This window comes from Vidua chalybeata, chromosome 29, assembly GCF_026979565.1.
Source record: "Vidua chalybeata isolate OUT-0048 chromosome 29, bVidCha1 merged haplotype, whole genome shotgun sequence".
Lineage (NCBI taxonomy): Eukaryota > Metazoa > Chordata > Aves > Passeriformes > Viduidae > Vidua > Vidua chalybeata.
This window is the reverse complement of record NC_071558.1, coordinates 2390331-2411159: the sequence shown is the minus strand read 5'-3', so window position 1 is coordinate 2411159 and position 20829 is coordinate 2390331. Positions and strand designations below refer to the sequence as shown.

Genomic DNA, 20829 nt, shown 5'->3' with positions numbered 1-20829 from the left:
ATTTTATTTTAATTTTATTGAAACAGAATACAGATATCCTCAGAGCACCCAAGTAACTCCTCAGGGAAGGTGAAGCATTTGGAGAAACTTGGAATCAGGCTCCAAAATATCCTATTTGCTTTTACAGTCTCTTTTATTATAAACCAGATTGGACATAGCTAGGAAAGAGGATGGAGACACACCGGGAGATCAGATCCAGCTGGAGCTCTGTGTTGAAGGGGACTCTGATGAGCAAAGAGAGGAGTGTGCTGTGCCAGGCACACAGCTTGCACAGTGCCCATCCTCACCACGCAGCTGCTGGAGGAACACGAGACCCTCGAGGTGCTGTAATACAGGACAGCGATGCTCAAAGTCATCACGTTTAAGGGCAAGTTCTAATTCTGTAAAATAACCTTTTTAAAATTCTGACTGTCCCTCAGCTGATGGTCCCTCTATTCCAGGTTTTGGTGTTGACACCAGTCAACAGCAGGAGCTCAGAAAACAGCCCTGCTGCTCTGACTGCTCAACGCTGTGTCCCCCATCCAGGCTGGACAAATCCTCTCAGCCCCACTCCTGTTAGATTGGCAGCAGCTCTCTGACTGCCAGGCCACTAAACCAGGTGAGATCTTCCTGCCTCACAGCCATGCCCATTCCCCCGTGGGAAGACCCTGAGCTCAAGATTTGGGGTTTTTTTCAAGATAGTCCCTTCTGCTCTCCACACCTTCCCTAGCTCAGGAAAATGCAGCTTTCCAGTGCCTGAAGGGGTTCCAACAAAGCTGGAGAGGAGCTTTGGACAAGGGCCTGGAGTGCCAGGGTGAGGGGGAATGGCTTCACACTGCCAGAGGGCAGGGCTAGATGGGATTGTCATGATTTGACACTGGCCCAACATCAGGCACCCAGGAGAAATTACTGGTTCACCCTCTCCTGCCACAGCTGGGTAGAGGAGAGAAAAAAAAATTAACGTAGGGTTTCATTAATTGAGATAAGGACTGGAGAAAACACTTCAAGGGCAAAACAGGCTCAGCTTAAGGTTGCAAAATGAATTTATTACTGACAGAATTAGAGGAGTGTCGTTGTTGAGGCGGTCACGACACAAAGCAGAGACATTAAGCAGTCTTCTGATGGCAACCCTTTATTACAGAAATGGCTGACCTTTTATGCACTTTCAAATTCTTTATGCTTCTTCTACCCTAACTATTGGCCACAATAATTCAACGTAACACCATTGGTGAAAAGTAACAGTGACTTCAGCTAACTTTCTTGTCCAGCTGCAAAGTTCCCTCCCTATCTTTCTTCAGTTCCTCTCTTCTCTTGGTCTCCTTGGTAACAGCCTTGAAGAGAGCTCCTTATCAGCTTCTTCTTGCTTCTCAGCTTCTTCTCACCGCTGTTAGCCCCTTCCACAGAGGAGGATAATGAGAGGTAAAATAAGCCCTTAAAACACCTTCTGCCCCCCCAGCCCCTCCTTCCTTCCCATTGGCAGTGCAGGGAAACAGAGCATGGGGGTTTTTGGGTCAGTTCATCACCCAAGTTCTTCTGCTGCTGCTCAGGGAGAGGAGTCCTCCTGTGAGACCACGGGGTCCCTCCCACGGAAACAGTTCTCCGAGAACATCTGTGGCACGAGCCCGCTCTCACGAGCAGCAGCCCTGCTGCACCTGCTGCCAGGTGAATTTCCCCCACGGGCACACAGCCCCTCCCCAAAATGCTGTGATGTGGATCTGTCTTCCCACGGGGTGCACTCCTCCAAGGCCTTGCTGACTGTCACACCACTGGAACCAGGCTTTACAGATCCCTCTTTCAGAGCTCTCCAGCAGATTAACACTTGCACCCAACTCAGTGTTGTCTCCAAACTGACTGAGGAACTCATCACCACAGTCCTGCTTTTGCACTCCCGCCCTGGGAAGTGCTACTTACCCCATGCCTGGTCCCACTCCCAAGGGATGGGCACGTACCCCAGTCTTCATCCCCACCCTCATCCCCCACAAGCCCGCACAGTAAAGCTCTGCAGCCAGCAGCCATGTGGAGGGATCAGTTTTTATTTCAAAAGACAGTAACACAATTTTTCAATTTAGTATCAAAACACTGGATATGGTTTTTGTCTCCAGATTGGCCCCAAAAACTGCTACAACCAGGCAGCATGCTCAAACCACAAAGCTACACGCTGCGAGCGTGACATTGCCACACTCACACCTCACAACCACAACACATCAGCAATGCACAGCAACATGGCTTGTACTCAATTAAGACAATAAGAGCAGTCCTGGGCAGGAGGGAAGGCTTGGCTCCCTCCCTCCAGGTAGGCAAAAACACTTCTCCAAGGACACAAGGCTGTTGTACTTAAGTTGTTAAGTGTAACCCAGTGATGAGCAGTGAAGTTTGGTGCATCAGCACTTAGTGAAGGCAAAGTCAGCTCCAGGGTAGCAATGGGTTACAGGGACAGTGGCTTCTCTAAGCCCTTCAGGTGTGGAGGGGAAGGGACACAATCCCTGTGAAGGTTCAATTGTTCAGATGACTGACTTGGCTTAAAAAAAACAAAAAACAACCCCCCCAAAAAAGACACCTTTCACCCAAGTTGTTCCTTCCCAACACAGAGCTACCTTAAAGCTGAAAAACTGAACTGTGCTTTTGGCAAACAGCTCCTGGAAAAGGAAGTTTTCTCAACAGGCTGTCAGCCTAGCCTGGCTACTCTGACTCACAGCCAGAACCATCATATCCATTTCCTGCCCTGCCAAAGCAGGGTGGCCCAGAGCCGATTAACAGAAGGTTAATACCAAATTTTAAAGCCAAGAGCTCTGAAGTGTAGCTCACCAGCCTCACACGTTATTTGGAATGTTTATAATGGTTGCTACAAAAAAAGGTAGTTACAAAATGTGTACATCTCAAACATGCTCTCCAAACATTATTGCATTGTTTACTTCCCTTAATGATGCTGTTTGAAGCTCTGCCCAACCTGGTGGCCTTTAACCCTGGAACAAAGGAGATTTGTGTTTGGTCAAGTTGGCAACAGAAAGTAAACTCTGGCCCCAGGGTTAGAGGGCAGCAGCAGCTGGGCTGGCATGGCGTGGCAGAGGCAGTGGCAGGGATCCATTACATCTCATTCAGGTCTAGCAGGGTCTGGTCCAGCATTCTTTGCGTGCAGAGATGCTCCTCTTTGGTGGATTTCAGTTTATCTGGCAGGAACAAGAGTCGAGAGTTACGAATCAGCATCAAACAACGGGGAGTCCTTTGCCAAAGAAAGCTTGTGCCAGCCCCTTCCCCACACGCAGCTGCAGCGATCCTTGGGCCGGAGTGCCTGGCTGGGTGCAGCTGGAAGCTTTGAGGTTACCTGGCTTGTGTGTAGCCCTCGCCTCTCACACTGCTGCTGCTCCCACTCAGTATGGCCACGGTGCACCTTTAGCCAGAGCTCTGGTCAGTGTTTCACATGCAGGCGTCTCTGACTGCAGCCAGCTCTTCCCAGGGCTTCCACACCTCCACAGCTGACACACGTGGCCCAGCAAGGCACCCAAGAGCAACACACCCCTGGAACTACAGCTGGTGGTGCCCCCCTTCCCCTCAGCACAGGGCAGGGATGCCAAGCCCAGCAGCAGGGAGCAGACCACCAGCCCCAAGGGCAGCGGGGCAGGAGCTGGGGCAGTGACAGGCAGAGTGAGGAGTGAGGGAGCTGCACCCTGCCCGACACTACAGGCAGCTGTGCAGTCAATTCTCACATGTTCCTTAAGCCAGGAGGAGAGCAGATCAGCAGCTAGTGCTCTAAGTAGGCTTTACTCCAAAGGTGAGCCCACCCATATCACTGGAGACATCCACACGCTGGGACACTGGACAGACAGGCTGTGGAAAAATGTCCTTTAGGTACAGGCAGGTTCCCAAAGCCACTCCCAACCTCCCCAGGGCCAGAAACTGCACAGAGAGAGAACAGCCTTCCTCGAGCATGAGCAACAGCAGCATTTCAGTACTCCCTGCAGGCACCCAGGACACAGCTTCAGGCTGTGCATTTTGGCACTTGCTGTCAAGATGTCTGTGAGCTTTCCCAACCCATTTCAGGGCTCTGTAGCTGCACTGGGGTCAGGCCTGGGAAATTACTGCTGTCCCCAAACCTTCTCAGTTAGGACTCCCCTAAACAGGAATGTACTACAGGTGTGCAGTGTCTCACAGACCACAAGGCCAGTCATTTATTGGTAGAAGCCATCAATCCATGCACCAGGAAATCCTACAGTCATTCAGCTAATAGTAAATTAAGTTGTAGCACTTGACAGGCAGCTTCAAGCAGACATAAGTCTAACTTCAGCCCACCCCACATTTGGGGGGGTGCAGCTATTCTGGTTCCATGGAGGAGCCAGGCAAGACCCCCTGGACAAGCAAACAAGACTGGTAAAAACGCAGCCAAGTCTGGGGGTGACTTCACCAAGAATAGAGGTTACCTTTATATATTAAAAAAAAAAAAAAAAAAAAAGCTTAAATAAATTACAGGATAAATCCAAGTGCCTCATTAAAAAGCAGCAATTGCATAAAATTCGCAAGTCTGCCAGTCTTAATGATCAGATTTCACTGTGGTCCACAGCACTGGTGGTCGCAATAAGCTGTTTAATGGGATTAGTGGGCCCCTTCTCAGTCACACAGATCATGCAGCATTAACTTCAGCTCATTAGAGAGCAGGCGGTTTTTCTCAAGCTGGCTGTACAGGCGCTCTGCAGCAGCGACGGGATAAGGGAAACAAGAGGAAGAGAGAAAAAGAGAGAAAGGGAAGGTTAGTAGATGAGCACATCAAACAAGCTGTCTCCATAATGTGTGCTTCTGAGGACAGCCTGGGCTATTCCCAAAGGTTTGTCTTTCTCTAACTTGTGCTTCAGCTCAGGAAGATCACAGAGGAAGCCAAGTGTGGGCAGAAGTGAAAGTGCTGCCAAAGATGTGCAAAGGCAAAGAAAGGAAGAAGAGACACCAGAAGAGGAGCCTGCAGGCAGGGCTGGGCTGGACCCCAGCAAGGACAGAGATCTGGGATGTGCTTTAAGCCTGTGGAGCACATTGCAGAAACGGGTCCTGCCACAGCAGGACCAGAAATAGCTTCCAGAGGGAGCCACACCACACTGCAGTGGGATTGACAGGGTTTGAACAGCAGGACAGGCACACCAGAAGAACTGAGAATGAGAACATCTCATCCCTGGCCTGGAGGACCCTCCTCTGAGAACATGCCTGGTGCCACACTAACGACCCAGTTAGGACTGGAGGCAGCAATCGCTTCAGGTACAGGACAGAGGGACTTTTGGAGCACAGAGCCCTCTTTTACATCTGCCTCAGAACAACTCCATGAGCAGGGCACAAGCTGCCACTGCCTTTGCAGCCATGGCTTCTGTCCTTAGAGCCCCACGGAGGTCCAGCAGCCACAGGCATCCTCGAGCACTCATGTCATCAGCACGTTTGGTCCCTTTCCAGGATCTGTCACTTCTCAGGGCTGGGTGGCCAGTGTCCTGCCACACAGCCTGTCAGCCACAACCAGCCACTACAGAGAACACATTCAGCATCTCTCCTGCTCATTTCCATGAGCAGAGTCCTCCCAGCCTGAGAGCTCCAATTCCTGCACTTAGGGGAATTCCAGGCAGTGAAAAAATCTTACACAGCATCTTCCAGCCTGGCAGAAGTGACCAGCACCACGTGCAGTGACACAGTGTGATGCCTCTGCTGGAGGACTGAGCCTAGAGCACAGCCTTGGCCTTCCCCTCTAATCTTTGTACTGTGAGGTCCTAAGACTCTCAGGCACCCTCTGAAGGGGAGCTACACCATTCCTCATTGCTTTCAATCTCGGAATATTTTGCTCTTGAACAAGACCTAGCTGGGTAAAATTGCAGAAAGTGGAGTGGTTTACATGGAGCAGCCAAAGCATGTCACCCTCCCCAGAGTCTCAGCTCAGTCCCTCCAGTGTAACATCTGCACACAGAGGGGGAAGCTCAACTTCAGCTTCTCTCAGTCTTCAGGACCTGCTCTAATTGCACCTCACTCTGCAGGAGAGGGCAGTAATTTGATTGATTGTCCCTTCTCTTTAAAGGCACCAAGGGACCAAGGCACAGGCAGAGAAGCCAATGATTTTTGACCTACCACAACTGAGAAGTTGTGGGTACATGGCATCCTGGCCCATGCCTTGCACAACAGCTGCTGTTGCTGTGAGGGATTCTGGCTCCATGCTGGCTCTGAGCAGTCCCAATGCCAGTGCCCAGACCCGAGTGATCCAGGCTGCTCCTGGGTCTCCTCAGTGGCAGAGGATGAGAGTGAACTGTGCTCAGCAGGACTTGGTGCAACAGCTCACAGCTTTCAAGCAAAGATTCCTGCTTGTGTACAGGGACCTGATGATTCACCCACACAAGGTAGCAGACTGGAGTGTTTAGCATGACTAAATTTCCCAGACTTCAGGAACAGCCTCTCCACATAGAAAACCTGTCCAGGTCTGCAGCAGCTATGCCATGTTTGGCCTGCTCCCTTCTCTGCCCAACCCCAGGGCAGCCTCACCAGCTATCCCTGCCACTCAGGGAGCCCCAGGACGTGGGGAGCCCCAGGAGCTGGCCCTCCTGGTCAGTTAACCTGTGTTTGCAGCGCTCCCACATCACAGCACAGCTCACAGTAACCAGCCTGCACAGGCCCAGCAATCCAGTCAGACCAGATGTCTCCAAAACCTCCCAGGGTAACCATTGCATCACCCACCCACATACCCATCCACCACCCAGAGTGGATTCCTTCCGGATGAGTGGGGAAAGGGCCTGCCACAGCCCAGCCTTAGATAACATTCCTGGGAACACCACTGAGCAGAGCAAAGCCACCAGCTCCCCACAGCAAGAGTCAGGATGCAACCAGACCTCCCTGTGAGGAGAGGCACTTCCCAAGGGCAGGCTGCCACCTCCCACCCACTAACAATCACAGAAGGCGTGAGGTTGAAAGGGAGCACTGTGGGTTATGTGGTCCAACCTCCCTGCTCAAGCAGGGTCACCCCAGAGCACTTTGCAAAGGACTGTGGCTGGATCATTCTGGAATATCTCGAGTGAGGGAGACTTCACATTGTATCTGGGCAATCTGCTCAGTGCTCAGTTACCAACAACACAGGGAAGAAATTCTTCCTCATGTTCAGGTGGAACTTCCTGGGCATCAGTTTCCATGTGCTGCCTGTCCTACTGCTGGGCACCACTGAGCAGAACCTGGTCCATTCTCTAACACCCTCCCTTCAGATACTGACAGACAATGATGATGCCATCCCTGTTGTCTTAAGAGCTGACAATGGAACACTGGACTGGAAGCCTTCACTTTTACAGAAGCCCTGCCCTTCCCACAGGATCCAGATCCTCAACTCAGCTGCAGTTGGATTACTGAAGAGTTCTGGGTTCTTGCTTTGTTTTTACAGGGCACAGCCACTGCCCCACAGCCTAGGAGAGTCAGCCCACACTTGGAAATTCCTTGAGTGCTCCCCCCCTTCCCCACCTGTCACCAAATACAGAGTGGGACAGGCTGGGGCAGGTGAGTGTGCCTAGATTATCCTGACTGCCAGTGCTATCACGTGGAGACCAGAAGGGCACAAACCTGAGAAAGCCACGGGAAGTGTCCCATGTCATCAGAACTCTGCTCACGAAGGGCTCTTCGGGCACTGTGGCAGATGAACGGATCCAGAAAGGAAAAAGTATTTGACCAACCACCATGAGGCAGCACACAGCGTTTTGAGAGGCTGACCAGTGTTTATCATACCACATCAACTAGCAACAGCACCAGCAGTGACACACGCCAGGCATTCACAGCCCAGTGGCAGTGCTCAGTGGGAAGCTCCATGCCACACTCCTAGAAGGATCCTGCAGCCCCCAGCCCCTGCGTGAGGAGGGGAGGGCTCTGCAGAAGATTCCCTGGCTCAGATGCTCACAGCCCTGCTGCAGTGCCTTCTCATTCCTGAAGCAAGAGGCCACACATCCTTCCCCCTGGCACAGGCAGCACCTCACACCCAACCAGTTCTGCCCCAGTGGAGACCAGCCAGAGCTCACACAGTATTTATTGGCTAACGACTACCAGGTGTGTGACCTCCCACTGCAAGCCAGTGTTTGGCAACCAGTGCTGGTGAACACTCCAGAGCAGGCAGGAATGAGGAGTGTCTTCAGTCAGGCACAGCTCCAGGGCCTCCTGCTGCAACCCCCAGCCTCCAGTTTGACCCCATAGGCCCTGTCTGCAAAGCTGCCATCACATCTGGGAGCCAGTGACACACCTCAAAGGAAAATCCAGCGGGCTAGTGAGGTCTGTGCTCCACCGAGGGTGACACCAGTTTGAAGGCAATGCTGAGACAGTTACTCTAAAGCAGCAAGTGGTCACTAGAAACCCATTTCTCAAAAGCAACAGCCATTTATACAGGAACTGTTTTCCTTAAAAAAGGTGACATCATGCTCGAGCAAGAGGCAAGAGAAATACAAAAAGAGCTTTATGGCTCCACACAAGATATGCAGATGAGAACAACATCCTCCCCGCTCCCCCAACACAGAAAGGGCAGCCCCTCAGAGCAGGCTGTGTCTGGCACATCAGGTCACACAGAGGGAGCTTTGTTTGGGAGCAAGTGCAGCACAACTGGGGGGCTGCTGCTGCTGCTTCCGTGTCTTTACAGCACCCATTCCCAGGGATGCCCTGTGCACAGTAACTGGAAAAAGGTACTGGAATTCAGAGTGAGATGAAGAGAGCGTGAATGCCGGGTGCAGATGCAGAACAAGCCACCAAGCAGAGAGACAAATCCAAAGTGGAGTTTGGAACCACAAGACTTATCTGTGTGAGACAGAAGGAGACACTAATTTTAAGAAACGCCTCAGTGTTTGTGCACAGCAAACTCTGCTTAGGGAACTTTGGGACACTCGTGTTAAGGCTCTTCTCTGTGGGGTGAGGACCTGGCCTCTCCTGGGTTAGTGCAAGGACCGGACGGAGCAGTTGTTAGCAGCACCCACTGCAGATCTGAACACAAAGCTGAGGAGCGAAGTTGCAGAAACACACAAGTTCAGCTACTTCCACAGATCAGTTCATGATCTGGCCCATCTCAAGCCTGTTGTGGCAATTCCTAAGGAATCCACCTGAGCGCTATCCACAGCCTCTTCCAGAAGGAATCCTGAGACCATGGCCCAGTGGCTCCAGCAGAAGACAAAGCCACATTTCCTGAGAAAGCCTTTCCCAGTGGGAGTGGGAATTGCACTCAAATTTAAGTCAGAACCCTTTCAGGCCAGCACAGCACTTGGTTACACATGCAGACCACAAGGACCTAGAGTTAGAGGACGGCATGCTGGGGCTCCTTGGGCAGATCTGTAGAAGTAACCTGGACGGCACAGCGCCGTCGATTCTCCAACTACAGAAACCACAGCAAACCAAGCAAGCACTGGCGGTCCAGCCTGCTGAAGCGAGAGGCGAACGCCAGCCAGCTCATATTTACATGGAAGTCATGTCATTCAGGGCGTGGTCCAGTTCCTCACTAATTGCTTTGTACTTCAGTTTCTGGGCATAGAGCTCATCTAGAAGAGGTTTAGGAGGAGAACAAAAGGAAAATAATGAGGGAAGGCAAAGAGTTCTTCCAACACTCTGGGGCGGGAAAAGCAGGATGGTACACACGAACAGAAGAAAATGAAGTTAGATGTGGAGCCATCACGACTCTGTGTTCATCCCCAACAATGAACAGGAGGGTTCCAGCAGCTTCAGGACCAACTGACTGGCAAGTGCCTTCCAGGATTACAATCCAGCTCCAAGGGCAGCAGAGCCAAGCACTCAACCACATCACCTTGTAAAAACAAGCTGTCCAGCTAGGTCAGCAGGAACCAGTGTCAGGAGGAGCAGCAGGGAAAGGCAACTCCATCCACTTAGGGAGAAGCTTGTTACACCTAAGGAGAGCACTGCTAATTGAGGTGCTTTGTTCTCACCTGTGTCTCAATGCAAAGACTGGCTTGGCAGAAGTCAGTCATGTACTAGAGCTGGGCATCAGAGGAAATTCCAATCCTGCAGGATGCAGTGAGGTGGGGGAGCAGACTGGCCACACCAGTGTTCTCCATCAGATAATGGAGTAGACAGGCAGCTCTCTGCCTCCAGGGAGGGGTGGGCCTGGAACTGTGCTGACACATCCCTGAGCCCTGCAGAGCTGGCACAGACAGCTCCAGCCCTGGCTGCCTGGGCTATAGTACAGCTGGGCATGCTGTTAACAGCCTTGCAGAGCCTGGGGAACTTTGTCAGTTGTCATAAACTAGGTCACTTCAGCAGCAAGGCTGTAGACCAGAGCCAACTCTCAATCAACAGGTTTCAAGGGGAGCATGCAGGGATTTGGAGGACTTTTTGCAGTTCCAAATAAAAGCTTGTCCTGGACCATGAGGTGGCTCAGATTGCTGCTTGGCTGCAGTTCTGGAACAGCTCAGGTGACACCGTTGCTATTTCTAGATAATAAACCTCCAGAGTGACTCCAGACAGTAGGATAGTGCTTTGTATCTCCAAGACCTGGCACTAAAAGACCACAAAGGCACACCTGTGGTCAAGGTAGGAGACCTGTAAGGGTTTTGGTTTACCAGCACCACCACTCCAGCCACAGCAATCCAAAAAGAATCTGGCCACAGTCCCAGATTTAAGGGAGGCAGCTGAAACCTTCTCCTTCTGTGGCTTGGGGCAAGGTTCTGCAATGGCTGGCCTCAGGAGTGTTCCTGAAGAACTGTGTGAAGGAATGGGAGGAGGAAAGGAACCCACCCTTGGCACAGGCTGACTACCCCGTGGACTGAACTGCTGGGGATTTAACCTTGATTCAGGACTCACACTGGGGAGTCTGAATCTTCATGGGGGCTGTTTCAAGACTCACTGTCTCCTGTGGTTGACTTGCAAGACCCCATTTGCAGTAGCCAGCACATGCATGATGTTCTGCACACAAGTATGTTACTGTGACCAATTCTTACAGGTGTTTCTTTCCTATGCCACTCGTAGATGAACTGGATGAAGCTGGAGCACAGGGATCTAGTTACGTTCCTGAGGACATCACTACCAAAATAGAGAAGCTATCTAGATAAGGCCAAGTGTCTGGATCAAGAGCTTGAGACCTGCTGCAGCACAGCTGGGGAACTGTTTTCAGAGCAGAGGCACAGGGCAGGACTCTTGCCAAGCCTCACCTTGGAGGCCAAGTGGGGTTATGCTCCAAGTAATGAGGAGCACAGCAGCCTGTCCACTCTCCAGCTGCCTGAGAGATAGCCCTCCTTAGCTTCTCACTCAACACACAATCCTTGGTTTCCTATCCCCAGAATGTACCTTCCAGGTCATCAATGGTCTTCTCCAGCTTGGCTACAGAGCGTTCAGCAAATTCAGCACGGGTCTCTGCCTGCCAGACAGAAATAAGCCAGTTAGGGCACCAGTCCAAGGACATGGAGCCTCCCACCCTTCACATCTCTTCCCAGTCAAGCTGAGGCCAGCTCACCCAGCTGGGCCATCCTGACAGGGTCACTCACCTCTTTGAGTTTATCAGTCAGAATCTTGATCTCTTCTTCATATTTATCCTCTTTTTGCGAGTACTGTGGAAAAGGAGTCAGCAGTCAGCAGCCCCAGATACCTCCCTCTCCAGAGAGCCCACAGCTACAGAGGGCAGCATAAACTCCTCACTGCAGCACACATGCCAACAGAACCTTCCACCTGGGACTTGTTCACATCCTCACCCAAGTCCAACAGGACTGGGTCAGGTGGCAAGTCTCACATCATGCATGGAACACAAACCTGGACGCAGAAAAATTCTCATCTTAACATTTTAACAGCTTAAACATCCTGGCTGATTGAGTCTGCCCCAAGGCAGGGAAGGGCAGCCAGGCTTCCTGCACCCCAGCTTCCATGAACCTCCATGAACCTCAGCCCTCCCAGCAGAGCAAGCACAGCACTCCTGGCTTGCTTAAGACTGCAGTTGAATAATTTCCACCTCAGTGGGTGCTCTGCTGTTTACCCTCCTAGCACAACAGCAAAGTTTCTGGCCCTGGGACAGGCAGCCCTACCTTCTCAGCCTGAGCCTCAAGAGACTTGAGATTGTTGGTGACATTCTTCAGCTCCTCCTCCAGCTCGGAACATTTACTGTGGGGTTTTGTAAGAAAAGGGGGGAAAAAAAAAAGGAAAAGAAGAAGTGGGAGGGAAAGACAGGATACAAGAAGTGAATCCACGTGCAGGGAAGATCAGGAAGTTCTTTAGGAGACTGTCTGAGATCAGATGGGATAGGACCCTGCTTTGAGGCACCTGTGCAGAAAGCAAGTTCCCTTTTTGCCTCTGAGCTCATGTTTGAAATATTCTGCCAGCACATGCACGGGGCACAGAGCTGAGCAGTGAGATGTGGACACAGGTTTCTGCCAGACTTGGAGTCTCCAAGGAGAAGCTTCACGTTTAGTGTGCTGTTTGGAGGGAAGCTGTTCTGATGGACACAAGGACAGCCACCACCACGCAGAAAGGGATATTTATGGGCAGAGAAGACAGAATGTTCCAGGAGAGAGCAAGAGAGAGACGCAGTTAAGCTGAGGGGAGGAGCATAGTGAGGAGACCACATGAGTTTTGGTTTAATGGTTCAAGAAGGGAAAGGTTAGTACCTTTTCTTCGGCAACAGACAGACACTTCAAGTTCTGGTCCATCACTCTGATCTGCTCCTGCAGCTCCCGGCAATGACTGTTAGTGACGGTCACACAAGGGCACAAGCCAGGTGGGGACAAGGTCAAAAGGAGCACCAGAACCACACCACCACAGAGCAAAAAAGGGTGTGGGGGGGAAACACAAAAAAGTCATGGTCACAACATGCACATCTGGGCGGGAAGCACAGCGCTGCTGCTGCTGCATACACACCAACTGTGTTAGACAAGGCCCAGAGCACAGAAAGGCCCTGACCAGCTCCTCAAGGATCAGCTGAAGCATCTGGATACATGAAAGGAGCCCAAACACCAGGATTTGTGTCTCTGCCCTGAGCAGAGGAAGCCCAGATTTCTGCTGAGCAGTGCAGAAGCCTGTAGTGGTTACTGCAAATACTTGGGGAGGCCCAGAGACCAGCCTCAGCCACAGCTCTGCCCTCGGCCACCCCATATGCCACTCCAGTCCCTGGCCCAGGAGGCCTCTGCCACTCCAGTACAGGCACTGTGCTCTGTAGCAACGTGAACGATCTTGTGAGTGCACGCACAAAGCAGTGCTGGTGAGCTGAGGAGAGGAAGGCTCTCCAGCCTCCATGACTAGGGAGTGAGCCCATGCAAAGGGGCAGAGTGTCTCCACCCAAGAAAAATCACATCACAAACTCCGTGTCCTAGGTGGAGCTAATCCTGTTTCAAGGAGGGAAGTGCTTTCATTCCTTTCCTTCGCAGACCTAAACCCACCCTTGTGCTTCAGGCCTTGTGTAACAAGGTTAGCAATGCAGTGTTAGTTCCCATGCAGAGGCAGACCTGCCAGGTACATGCAAGCACACTACTCACGACTCTGCGAGCTCAGCTCTCTCTTCAGTACGCTCCAGATCCCCTTCAATGATCACCAGTTTCCGAGCAACCTGGAAAGGACAAGCAGAGTCAAGAGGAAGGAGGAGAGTTTTGCACTTGCAGGCTCTGCAGAAGGAATGCCTGCAGGAGCCACTCGAGCTGTCAGAAGCTTCTGGCCAAGCAGAGCACTGATGTGGCTCTGCTGAGAGCCAGGCTCTGCCCCTAGGTTTGCTGTCAGCAGGAAGAGGACTCAAGTCTCCTGGCCCAGGTCAGTCGTACTAGAGCACCCAAGGGTCTCACCTCCTCATACTTCCTGTCTGCCTCCTCTGCAATGTGCTTGGCTTCCTTGAGCTGGATCTCCTGCAGTTCCATCTTCTCCTCATCCTTCAGAGCTCTGTTTTCAATGACTTTCATGCCTCTGCCCAAAAGCAAGCACAGGGAGGAGGGGAGATGTGTGAAACAATCTTGGACAAGCCAGCAGTGCAATGAGTTCCAGAGCATTACCAGCAGTGCCCTGGAAGCACAGTGCTTCTTGAAAAGCCACAATTCCTCTGAATGCAGAAGGTGGCACAGGAAGGCTGAGGCCACAGGGCTGATGTGAATGCAGCCACCTCAATTGCTTGGAATTAACTGTCCTTTGGAACATTCCTCCAGCAGATCACTGGGTTCCCAGGCCAAGGGGAGTGCAGTGCTGCTGAGAACAAGCCCAGCTGTCTTAAGGACTCAGCACAGCCCAGTCAGGCACTTCCGCATCTGGAATGAAGGAAGAGCCAAATCTGTCTCTATGGCAGGCCACCAGCTGGCTCAGGCTGCTCACGGTGTGTGCAGGAGGAAGCACATCAGACAGCTGGAAGTGGACCACTCCCCTCTGAATCACAGGCCAGGTCAGGGGACATCTGCCTTAGGGAGCATGCTGGCAGAGGCAGATGGAAGAGAGGCCGCCCCACCAGCAGCCACATTTACAAGGCAATGGTGTCCCTGAACCCATGTATTTCTCCTCCTTTGCAGGCAGGGATGCATTTCCTTGGCACTTCCTCGCTCCCTAGCCTCAGGTCCCAGGACCATCAAGGCCATCAGCAGCCTCAGGTTCATCAGCACTATTTTAGGTGCTCTGCATAAGCAGGCACTGACTCCCACATCCAGCCTTGATGTGGGATCTCCTCCCCCACTCTGGGAAGCCCCAAAAGTTGATAGCACCGGACCCTCAGTGTTTGACAGAGTGCAAGCAGGAGTCCTTGCTCACCTTTCGCTCTCATCTGCTGCCTTCTCTGCCTCTTCCAGCTTCTGCAGAGCTGTGGCAAGGCGCTCCTGAGCTCGGTCCAACTCCTCCTCTACCAGCTGGATACGGCGATTCAAAGATGCCACTTCTGCCTCAGCCTGGAGGGAGCAGAGGAGGGTACTCAGCCTGGGCAGGTTTAGCAGCTCGGTTAGGGCACCTGAGATCTGCCATGGGGTCAGCAGCAGCACATGGGAGCCCAAAGCAAACCCAGGGTGCTTTAGCCACTCTCCCAGAGGCAAGCAGCACACTTAGCTCTGCAGGCTTCTCACTGTCAGCCTGCACTGCTCTGAGTTTAAGCCATAAACACCAAGGAGATGACTTGCACCAAGGGCTGCCTCTGCAGCTGCCAGGATCCTGCCAGGCCATTCATCAGGCCCTGTTTATCCACCAGGCCAGAGCGTGGTGACAGCTGCCACTTAGCAGAGAGTCAGTTTACTGCTGTGATCTGGACATGAGCGTTGCTTGAGGCAAACCCTCTCACCCAGCAAGGTGAGAAGGATTAACATGTTCAGGGATGTGCCAAGCTGTACTGGGTGCTGGCAAGCTGGGCTGGTCACAGGTGCTGCCCAGCCCCAGGGCTTGTTGCTGCAGAGCCCACAGCCCCAGCAGAGAGCCTGCAGTGCTTGAGGCTTCCTTCCTCCCAGCAACTCACTAACAATCAGAGAAGGATCAAAAGCCTTCTCCAGTCTTGAGACAGGTCGAGGAGGCTGTTCCCCAGCAATAGCTGCCTTGGTTCAGTCACACACATTGGGAGCTGGTGAAACTGCTGACAGCCTGCAGACATTTGCCAGAAATGTGACTGAGGCTTTAAAGAAGTGGCACAGATCAGAGGCCATCCCACCCCCCAACCACTGCAATCCACGTCTTAGTCAGCCTTCAAAGAGGCCACAAGGTACAAGCCAGCCCCCATGGCGCTCTGCTGGCAACAGAGATGGTGGGGAACACACACCATGCAGCTTTGTGCTCAGTTCATCACTCGTGTGGCAGAGCCACTTGTGCTATCACCCTGTGGCTTGCTCCAGCACTGAGTCCGGACACAGCCAGGGCAGATACAGAGGACAGGAACTGCCCTTCAGTGCTGCTGAAAACAAAGCACCTCAAGGCCAAGGATGAAAATCCCTTCGGTGGCACTCCTCTTCTGGATGAGACCCAGATTAAACAGTCAACTCGAGATTCGCTGCAATCTTTTTGGGACCCTGGGGGCATGACCTGATTGGCTGTGAGGCCCCTGCTTACAGCCACATCCACTCCAGCCAAAGCCCAGGGGAGCCCAGATGCTTTAGGGACTCTGGCATCCCACTGGAGCCCCCGGGGGAGTCCAGAATCCTGCTCCCCAACAGCATTACAAAGGCAGGCAGGAGTGCAGCCATTCCAGGGCAGCGCTGTGATCTTCTGCAGAGACCTGGGCACAGGCACATGCCACACGAACACGAAATACCCCAGCTGCACATAACAAAGCACCCTTCCCTGCCACACCGTGCCCGAGGAAGGAGGAGCACAGTGATGAAAGGCACCAGTGTTAGAGTGGGGTCCAACACCGGTTGCATCCAGCTCCCAGAGGGGCTGTCCCAGCTCTTCTCCCCACTGGCACTGAGGCTCCCCTGGCAGCTTCCAAGACCAGGCTGGGAGAGCACAAGAGGAGCTCCCACCCGGCTCTGGAGAAGCTCACACCCCTTCGGTGTGGCCCCAGAGCCAACACCCACCCTGCTGAAAGGAGAAGTGGTCTGCCTGAAGAGAGGAACACAGCAATACCTTAAACAGAACCAGGAAGGAGAGTGCCTGACTTTTCCCTATTAAAGGGGCTACCAGCTGTTGAGGTGGAGGACCTCCTCCTTCCTTCTCCCAGGCAATGGAGACACACCAGAACAGTGGGCTTCTGCTTCTTGACCCTCTGAACTGCATCGCTCAGCCCTGACTTCCTGCAGGCAGTGTTCAACCCACCCAAAAACCACCCTTAATTTTGAGGAAGTGCCTCTCCCCTGCTGCAGAAGAGCCCTTACACCTCCTGTTCTGCTGCTTCTCTCTAGATAGAGATGAAACTGTCACGCTTCCCCAGAGCATGGGGTGACACTTCCAGGTGACTCCTCCAGACACTCCTGCCACAAGTGGCACATTCCTGTTACTCCATGCTTCCTTCACAAAGGCAGCCCTGAACCAGGGAGCACCTGGAGCCCAGCAAATCAAGTGAGAAGCTCATCCAGGCCTTTGGGATTCATCATTGGTGTCCCAAGAGAGTCAAGAGGACTCCCCAGGAGCTGGGGCCAGGCAAGCCCTGGGCACCATACTGGGAGCACTGGTTCTCTCCGATGAAGGAAGTTCAGGGAGCTGGGAAAAATACGCCTGTACCCGTGACAATGCTGCTATTGCAAGGAGAATTCCTTATGTGGCTGCAAAGAAAGAGCCAGCTGAGGCCTGGGAGTGGCAGGAGCTCCTGCCATGGATCTGGGCAGCAGAGCCCGATCCATCCCTGGCAGTGCCACAGCGCTGTCACGGACACAGGCTCGAGCACTCGGGCTCCAAACGCAGCAAAAGTCACTGCAAATCCAAGGAGAGCCACGCTTGGATTCGAGCAAGGACCTGCCCCGTGTCACCCCAAAACGCCACCAGCCTTGCCTGTGTCCCAGGCCCACGGGAGGTCCTGCCCGTGTCACCCCATCCCTGTCCCCGGCCTTTCCGGTGCTCCCAGCCCGGCGGTGAGCGAGAGCGCTGCCAGCTCAGATCCTGCTGCCGCTGGATCCTCCCTTTCAGGCACTCCCACCCCAGCGGCTGCCGGTGCCAGGGGCAGCGGAGAGCCCCGCGGGCCGGGGTCCGGGCAGGATGCGGCGCTCGGGAGAGCTCCAGAGGGCTCCTGCGCTGCCCGCATCCCGAGGGAGCCCGCTCGTTCCTTCCATCTTACCCGCGCAGCTCCGGGCTCGGGGCCGCACAAGATGGCCGGGGCCTCCCCCTCCCCCCGGCCGGGTCCTCCCCCGCCGCTGTCCGTGCCGGGACACCGGTAACAGCGAAAACAACGCCAGGCCGATCCCCCCGGCCCCGCCGTCTGCTCAGCACCACGGGCGGGTCCCAGAGGGAGCCACGGACACAGAGCGAGAGCCCCGCTCCCAGCGGATACCGGCCCGGGTCGGCATCTCGCCGGCACCCCCGCGGCTCGGAACGACCCCCGGCCCCGGGCGCGCCGCCCGAACGGGCTCTGCCCCCGCTCGGCGGCGCCGGCGGTACCTGCTCGCGGTTGCGGCGCTCGGCTTCCACCTCCCGCTGCAGCCGCTCCGCCCGCTCCTCCGCATCGTCCGCCTGCTGCTGCAGCACCTGGATCTTGCGCTTCACCGCCTCGATCGTGGTGGCCCCGGCCATGCTCGGTCCCTCCGCTCCAGCCCCGCCACCCCCAGACACCGGGACCGCGCCCGGAACGGCCGGACGGAAGTGACGTCACTTCCGCCCCGCCCCGCGTTACCGGGGAGATGAGGCGAGGCCGCCGCGCCCGGGGAGTGGCGGGGGCACCGAGACCGGCACCGGCGGGAACGGCGGCACCGGCACCGCGCGGGGGACGCACACCCGCACCCGGCGGGAACGGGGCACCGGCACCGGGCCGGGGGGAAACACCGGGACCTGCCCCACGGGCACCTGGGTCCACCGGGACCCGCCCCATATGGGCGTGGGGGCACCGGGACTGGCCTCGTGTGTCGCGGGGACCAGGCACAGCCTCGCAGGGCCCGGAGGAGCCAGCCCTGCCCCGCGCAAGCCCCCTCACACCCGCCCGCTCCGTGGCCGGGCTCCGCTCAGCCCCGGGGGCAGCGTTTGGGGTTGGGGCACTGCCACCCCTGGGGAGCCCCCAGACTCTGCCGGGGCCAGGAGCCCACAGAGCTGATCCTGCTCCTTCCTTCCACCCGGGCGCTGGGCTGTGGCCGCCAGGCTCCCGCTCCACTTCCACGTGTGAAATGCCGCCGGTGCAACGGCGTGAGCCGAGGAGAGAACCCTCCCGTGTCGGGGCAGATAATGCTGCGGAGATCAGCGTTCCTCACAGCTGGGAGCGGTGCTCCGCAGTGTCGTGGAGCCCCCCGAGAGCTCGACAAACACATCGCTGAGCCCTGTTACTGCTCTCATTCCCCACGGAGCCTATTCTCAATGCTCGAAGTGTGTGGATAGCAGGGAAAGGCTCCGGCTGTCTGCCTGAAGCCCTCGGCAGCCAGGCGGGTTCATGCTGCAGGAGCATTTGCCTGGCATGGCACGTTTGGCATGGCATGCTTCCAGGGCTGAGCTGGGAATTGAAAGGGCTCCGTTGGGCTGGAAGCACCCGGGAGGCAGCTCTGCCCTTTCAATGCTTCACGGTGCAAAATCCCTCCGCTTCCCAGAGCCAGGGGGAAACTGGGAGACCCCCATGGGCCACCCTGGGGGGCAGCAGCCAGGAAAAGGGGCTCCAGGTGCACAGAGAGGGATCCACGAGGAAGCAAGTGAGGATGTGCTGACAGCAGGGAAAATGCCAACAAGGAACAAAGGGGGGCAAGAAGGGTGCGAGGGCGGGAAAGGGCTACCAAGAGCTCTGCAATGCTGCACTCGACACAAGCCAATTCCAGTGCAGGGCTGGCCACAGGGACCTGCAAGCAAAGCTGCAGGGTGACAGATGTCCCAGGGCTCTGGAGCTCCCAGTGAGAGCAGCCCAGGTGCTGTGCTGGGGCTCGGGCACTTTCCCCACGAGCACATGGGAGAGAGAGGACGGCTCCTGCCTTCTCTGCATCAGAGCTGGGCTGCACCGCCCTGACGCTGGACCCTGAGACATCCCGGACTGCCAGGTCCTGACAGGTGACGAGCGGGGGCCTCATGCCTCTTGGTGGCAGGAGAGCGGCCGCTGGGTGAAACCCTGCACCGCTCGCACCATTGTTTTCCTGGAAACAGTGGACAACAATAGCCGGGCTGTGCAATGCTCACGCTGCCCATGAGCCCCCGCCCACGGCGGGATGAGGGCTCTCCCCTCCTCCTTCTCCTTCTCGGAGCTCGCCTCCACCACCCCCAGCCGTGACTCAGAGCTTCGTGGACCCCATATCCCGCACTTGATGGGCTGCTCGCTGCCCGGCTCTGCCCTCTGGATTTGTCCTTCACAGGGCCATTCTCTGCTGGACACCTACACAGTTTTACTGGGAGCACACTGAGCCGGACAGGGACTTTCCTGTGTCCCCAAGGCACAGGGGAGGGCTGCAGTCCCACCAGGAAGGGGGGCAAGGCAGCACTCAGCTTCCACCCTGCACCCCATACATACGTCCGCCGCCTTCTTCTCTGCCAGCTCCAGCTTCTCCTGGGCGTCTTTCAGGGCCTCAGAGTATTTGTCCAGTTCATCCTCTGTCCCCTTCAGCTTCTTCTGCATGGCAGCTAGCTCATCCTCCAGCTGGAAGGACAGCGGTGTCACCACAGCTGGACACCACTCGGAACCCCTGCACCCCAAGAGAGCCCCGCCTGCCCCATCCCAGGCTCAGCTCTGCCCCATGGCATCCGTCCTGCCCCTTCCTTGGGACCAGCTCTGCCCCACAGTGTCCACCCCATTCCCACATCCCACCAGCTGGCAGGGACGGAGCCCTGGACAGCCCTCAGAGTGCCCTTGAGCCGTGGGATAGCGGCTGCTGTCGCACTCTCATACCCCAGGCAGAATCTCTGTTGGGTCTGGGCTCAGCAGAGGCACAGCACCAGGCAGAAGAACCCAGCACGGGCAGAAGCAACACCCCTGGGCCGGGGGCTGTGGCTGTCTGCCCTACCTGCTTGCTCCGCTCCTCCGCCTGCTTCTGCTCAGCCTCCGCCTGCTCTGCCCGGTCCAGGGCATTCTCCTTGTCCAGCTTCAGCATCTGCATCTTCTTCTTGATGGCCTCCATCCTTGGTGGGACACAGGCAGCGGGATGCAGACAGACAATGGGTGGCTAGGGCAGCTGTGTTGCCTGTGCCCCACTGACCGTTTATCAGCTCTGCCCAGCACAGTGGCTTTGCCTTTCTTGGGCTGACCCGCCTCCCCACCGTCCCAAAAAGTCTGTGCTCGGGACCCATTGTGTGTCCTGGGGGCTCCGGGTGGTCACAGCCTTATTTGGGCTCCCGAGGACAGCTGGGGCGTTATAAAAAGCAGCAGCAGGTCTGCGAGAGGGGGTCCTGCATTGTTCCAGGTGCCCCCTCCCC

General features: G+C 55.2%; 2 protein-coding genes across 14 annotated transcripts; both read right to left on the bottom strand.

The window, feature by feature from the left end:
* Positions 1-1996: 1996 nt before the first annotated feature.
* On the bottom strand, positions 1997-18094 carry LOC128801257 (tropomyosin alpha-3 chain). Of its 13 annotated transcripts, none has more exons than XM_053967045.1 (11): positions 17899-18094; positions 14647-14780; positions 13704-13821; positions 13404-13474; positions 12540-12615; positions 11430-11492; positions 11233-11302; positions 9395-9473; positions 7531-7594; positions 3684-3804; positions 3068-3146 (listed from the first exon to the last, which is right to left on the bottom strand). In XM_053967045.1, exons 1-10 carry the CDS (start codon positions 18028-18030, stop codon positions 3727-3729), a joined length of 885 nt encoding a protein of 294 aa, XP_053823020.1. In that variant the 5' UTR covers positions 18031-18094; the 3' UTR covers positions 3068-3146; positions 3684-3726. The 13 variants fall into 13 exon arrangements, 12 of the variants coding, with proteins under 12 accessions (XP_053823023.1, XP_053823022.1, XP_053823024.1 ...); XM_053967044.1 differs by lacking the exon at positions 12540-12615 and adding an exon at positions 11961-12036; XR_008435157.1 differs by lacking the exons at positions 7531-7594; positions 12540-12615 and adding an exon at positions 11961-12036.
* A 1594-nt stretch (positions 18095-19688) lies between these two features.
* On the bottom strand, positions 19689-20633 carry LOC128801283 (tropomyosin alpha-3 chain-like). The gene is made up of 2 exons (XM_053967097.1): positions 20421-20633; positions 19689-20056 (listed from the first exon to the last, which is right to left on the bottom strand). Exons 1-2 carry the CDS (start codon positions 20532-20534, stop codon positions 19796-19798), a joined length of 375 nt encoding a protein of 124 aa, XP_053823072.1. The 5' UTR covers positions 20535-20633; the 3' UTR covers positions 19689-19795.
* Positions 20634-20829: the final 196 nt, after the last annotated feature.

Excerpts from the sequence above, each read along its gene's own strand:
- LOC128801257 (XM_053967045.1), bottom strand. The coding sequence starts at position 18,030 with ATGGCCGGGGCCACCACGATCGAGGCGGTGAAGCGCAAGATCCAGGTG. Across the intron at positions 11,493-12,539 it reads TGTCTGTTGCCGAAGAAAAG|TACTCGCAAAAAGAGGATAA; the intron begins GTACTAACCTTT and ends CCTTTTCCACAG. Across the intron at positions 7,595-9,394 it reads CTGAATGACATGACTTCCAT|TGCCCGAAGAGCCCTTCGTG; the intron begins GTAAATATGAGC and ends CATCTGCCACAG.
- LOC128801283 (XM_053967097.1), bottom strand. The coding sequence starts at position 20,534 with ATGGAGGCCATCAAGAAGAAGATGCAGATGCTGAAGCTGGACAAGGAG. Across the intron at positions 20,057-20,420 it reads CGGAGGAGCGGAGCAAGCAG|CTGGAGGATGAGCTAGCTGC; the intron begins GTAGGGCAGACA and ends CTGTCCTTCCAG.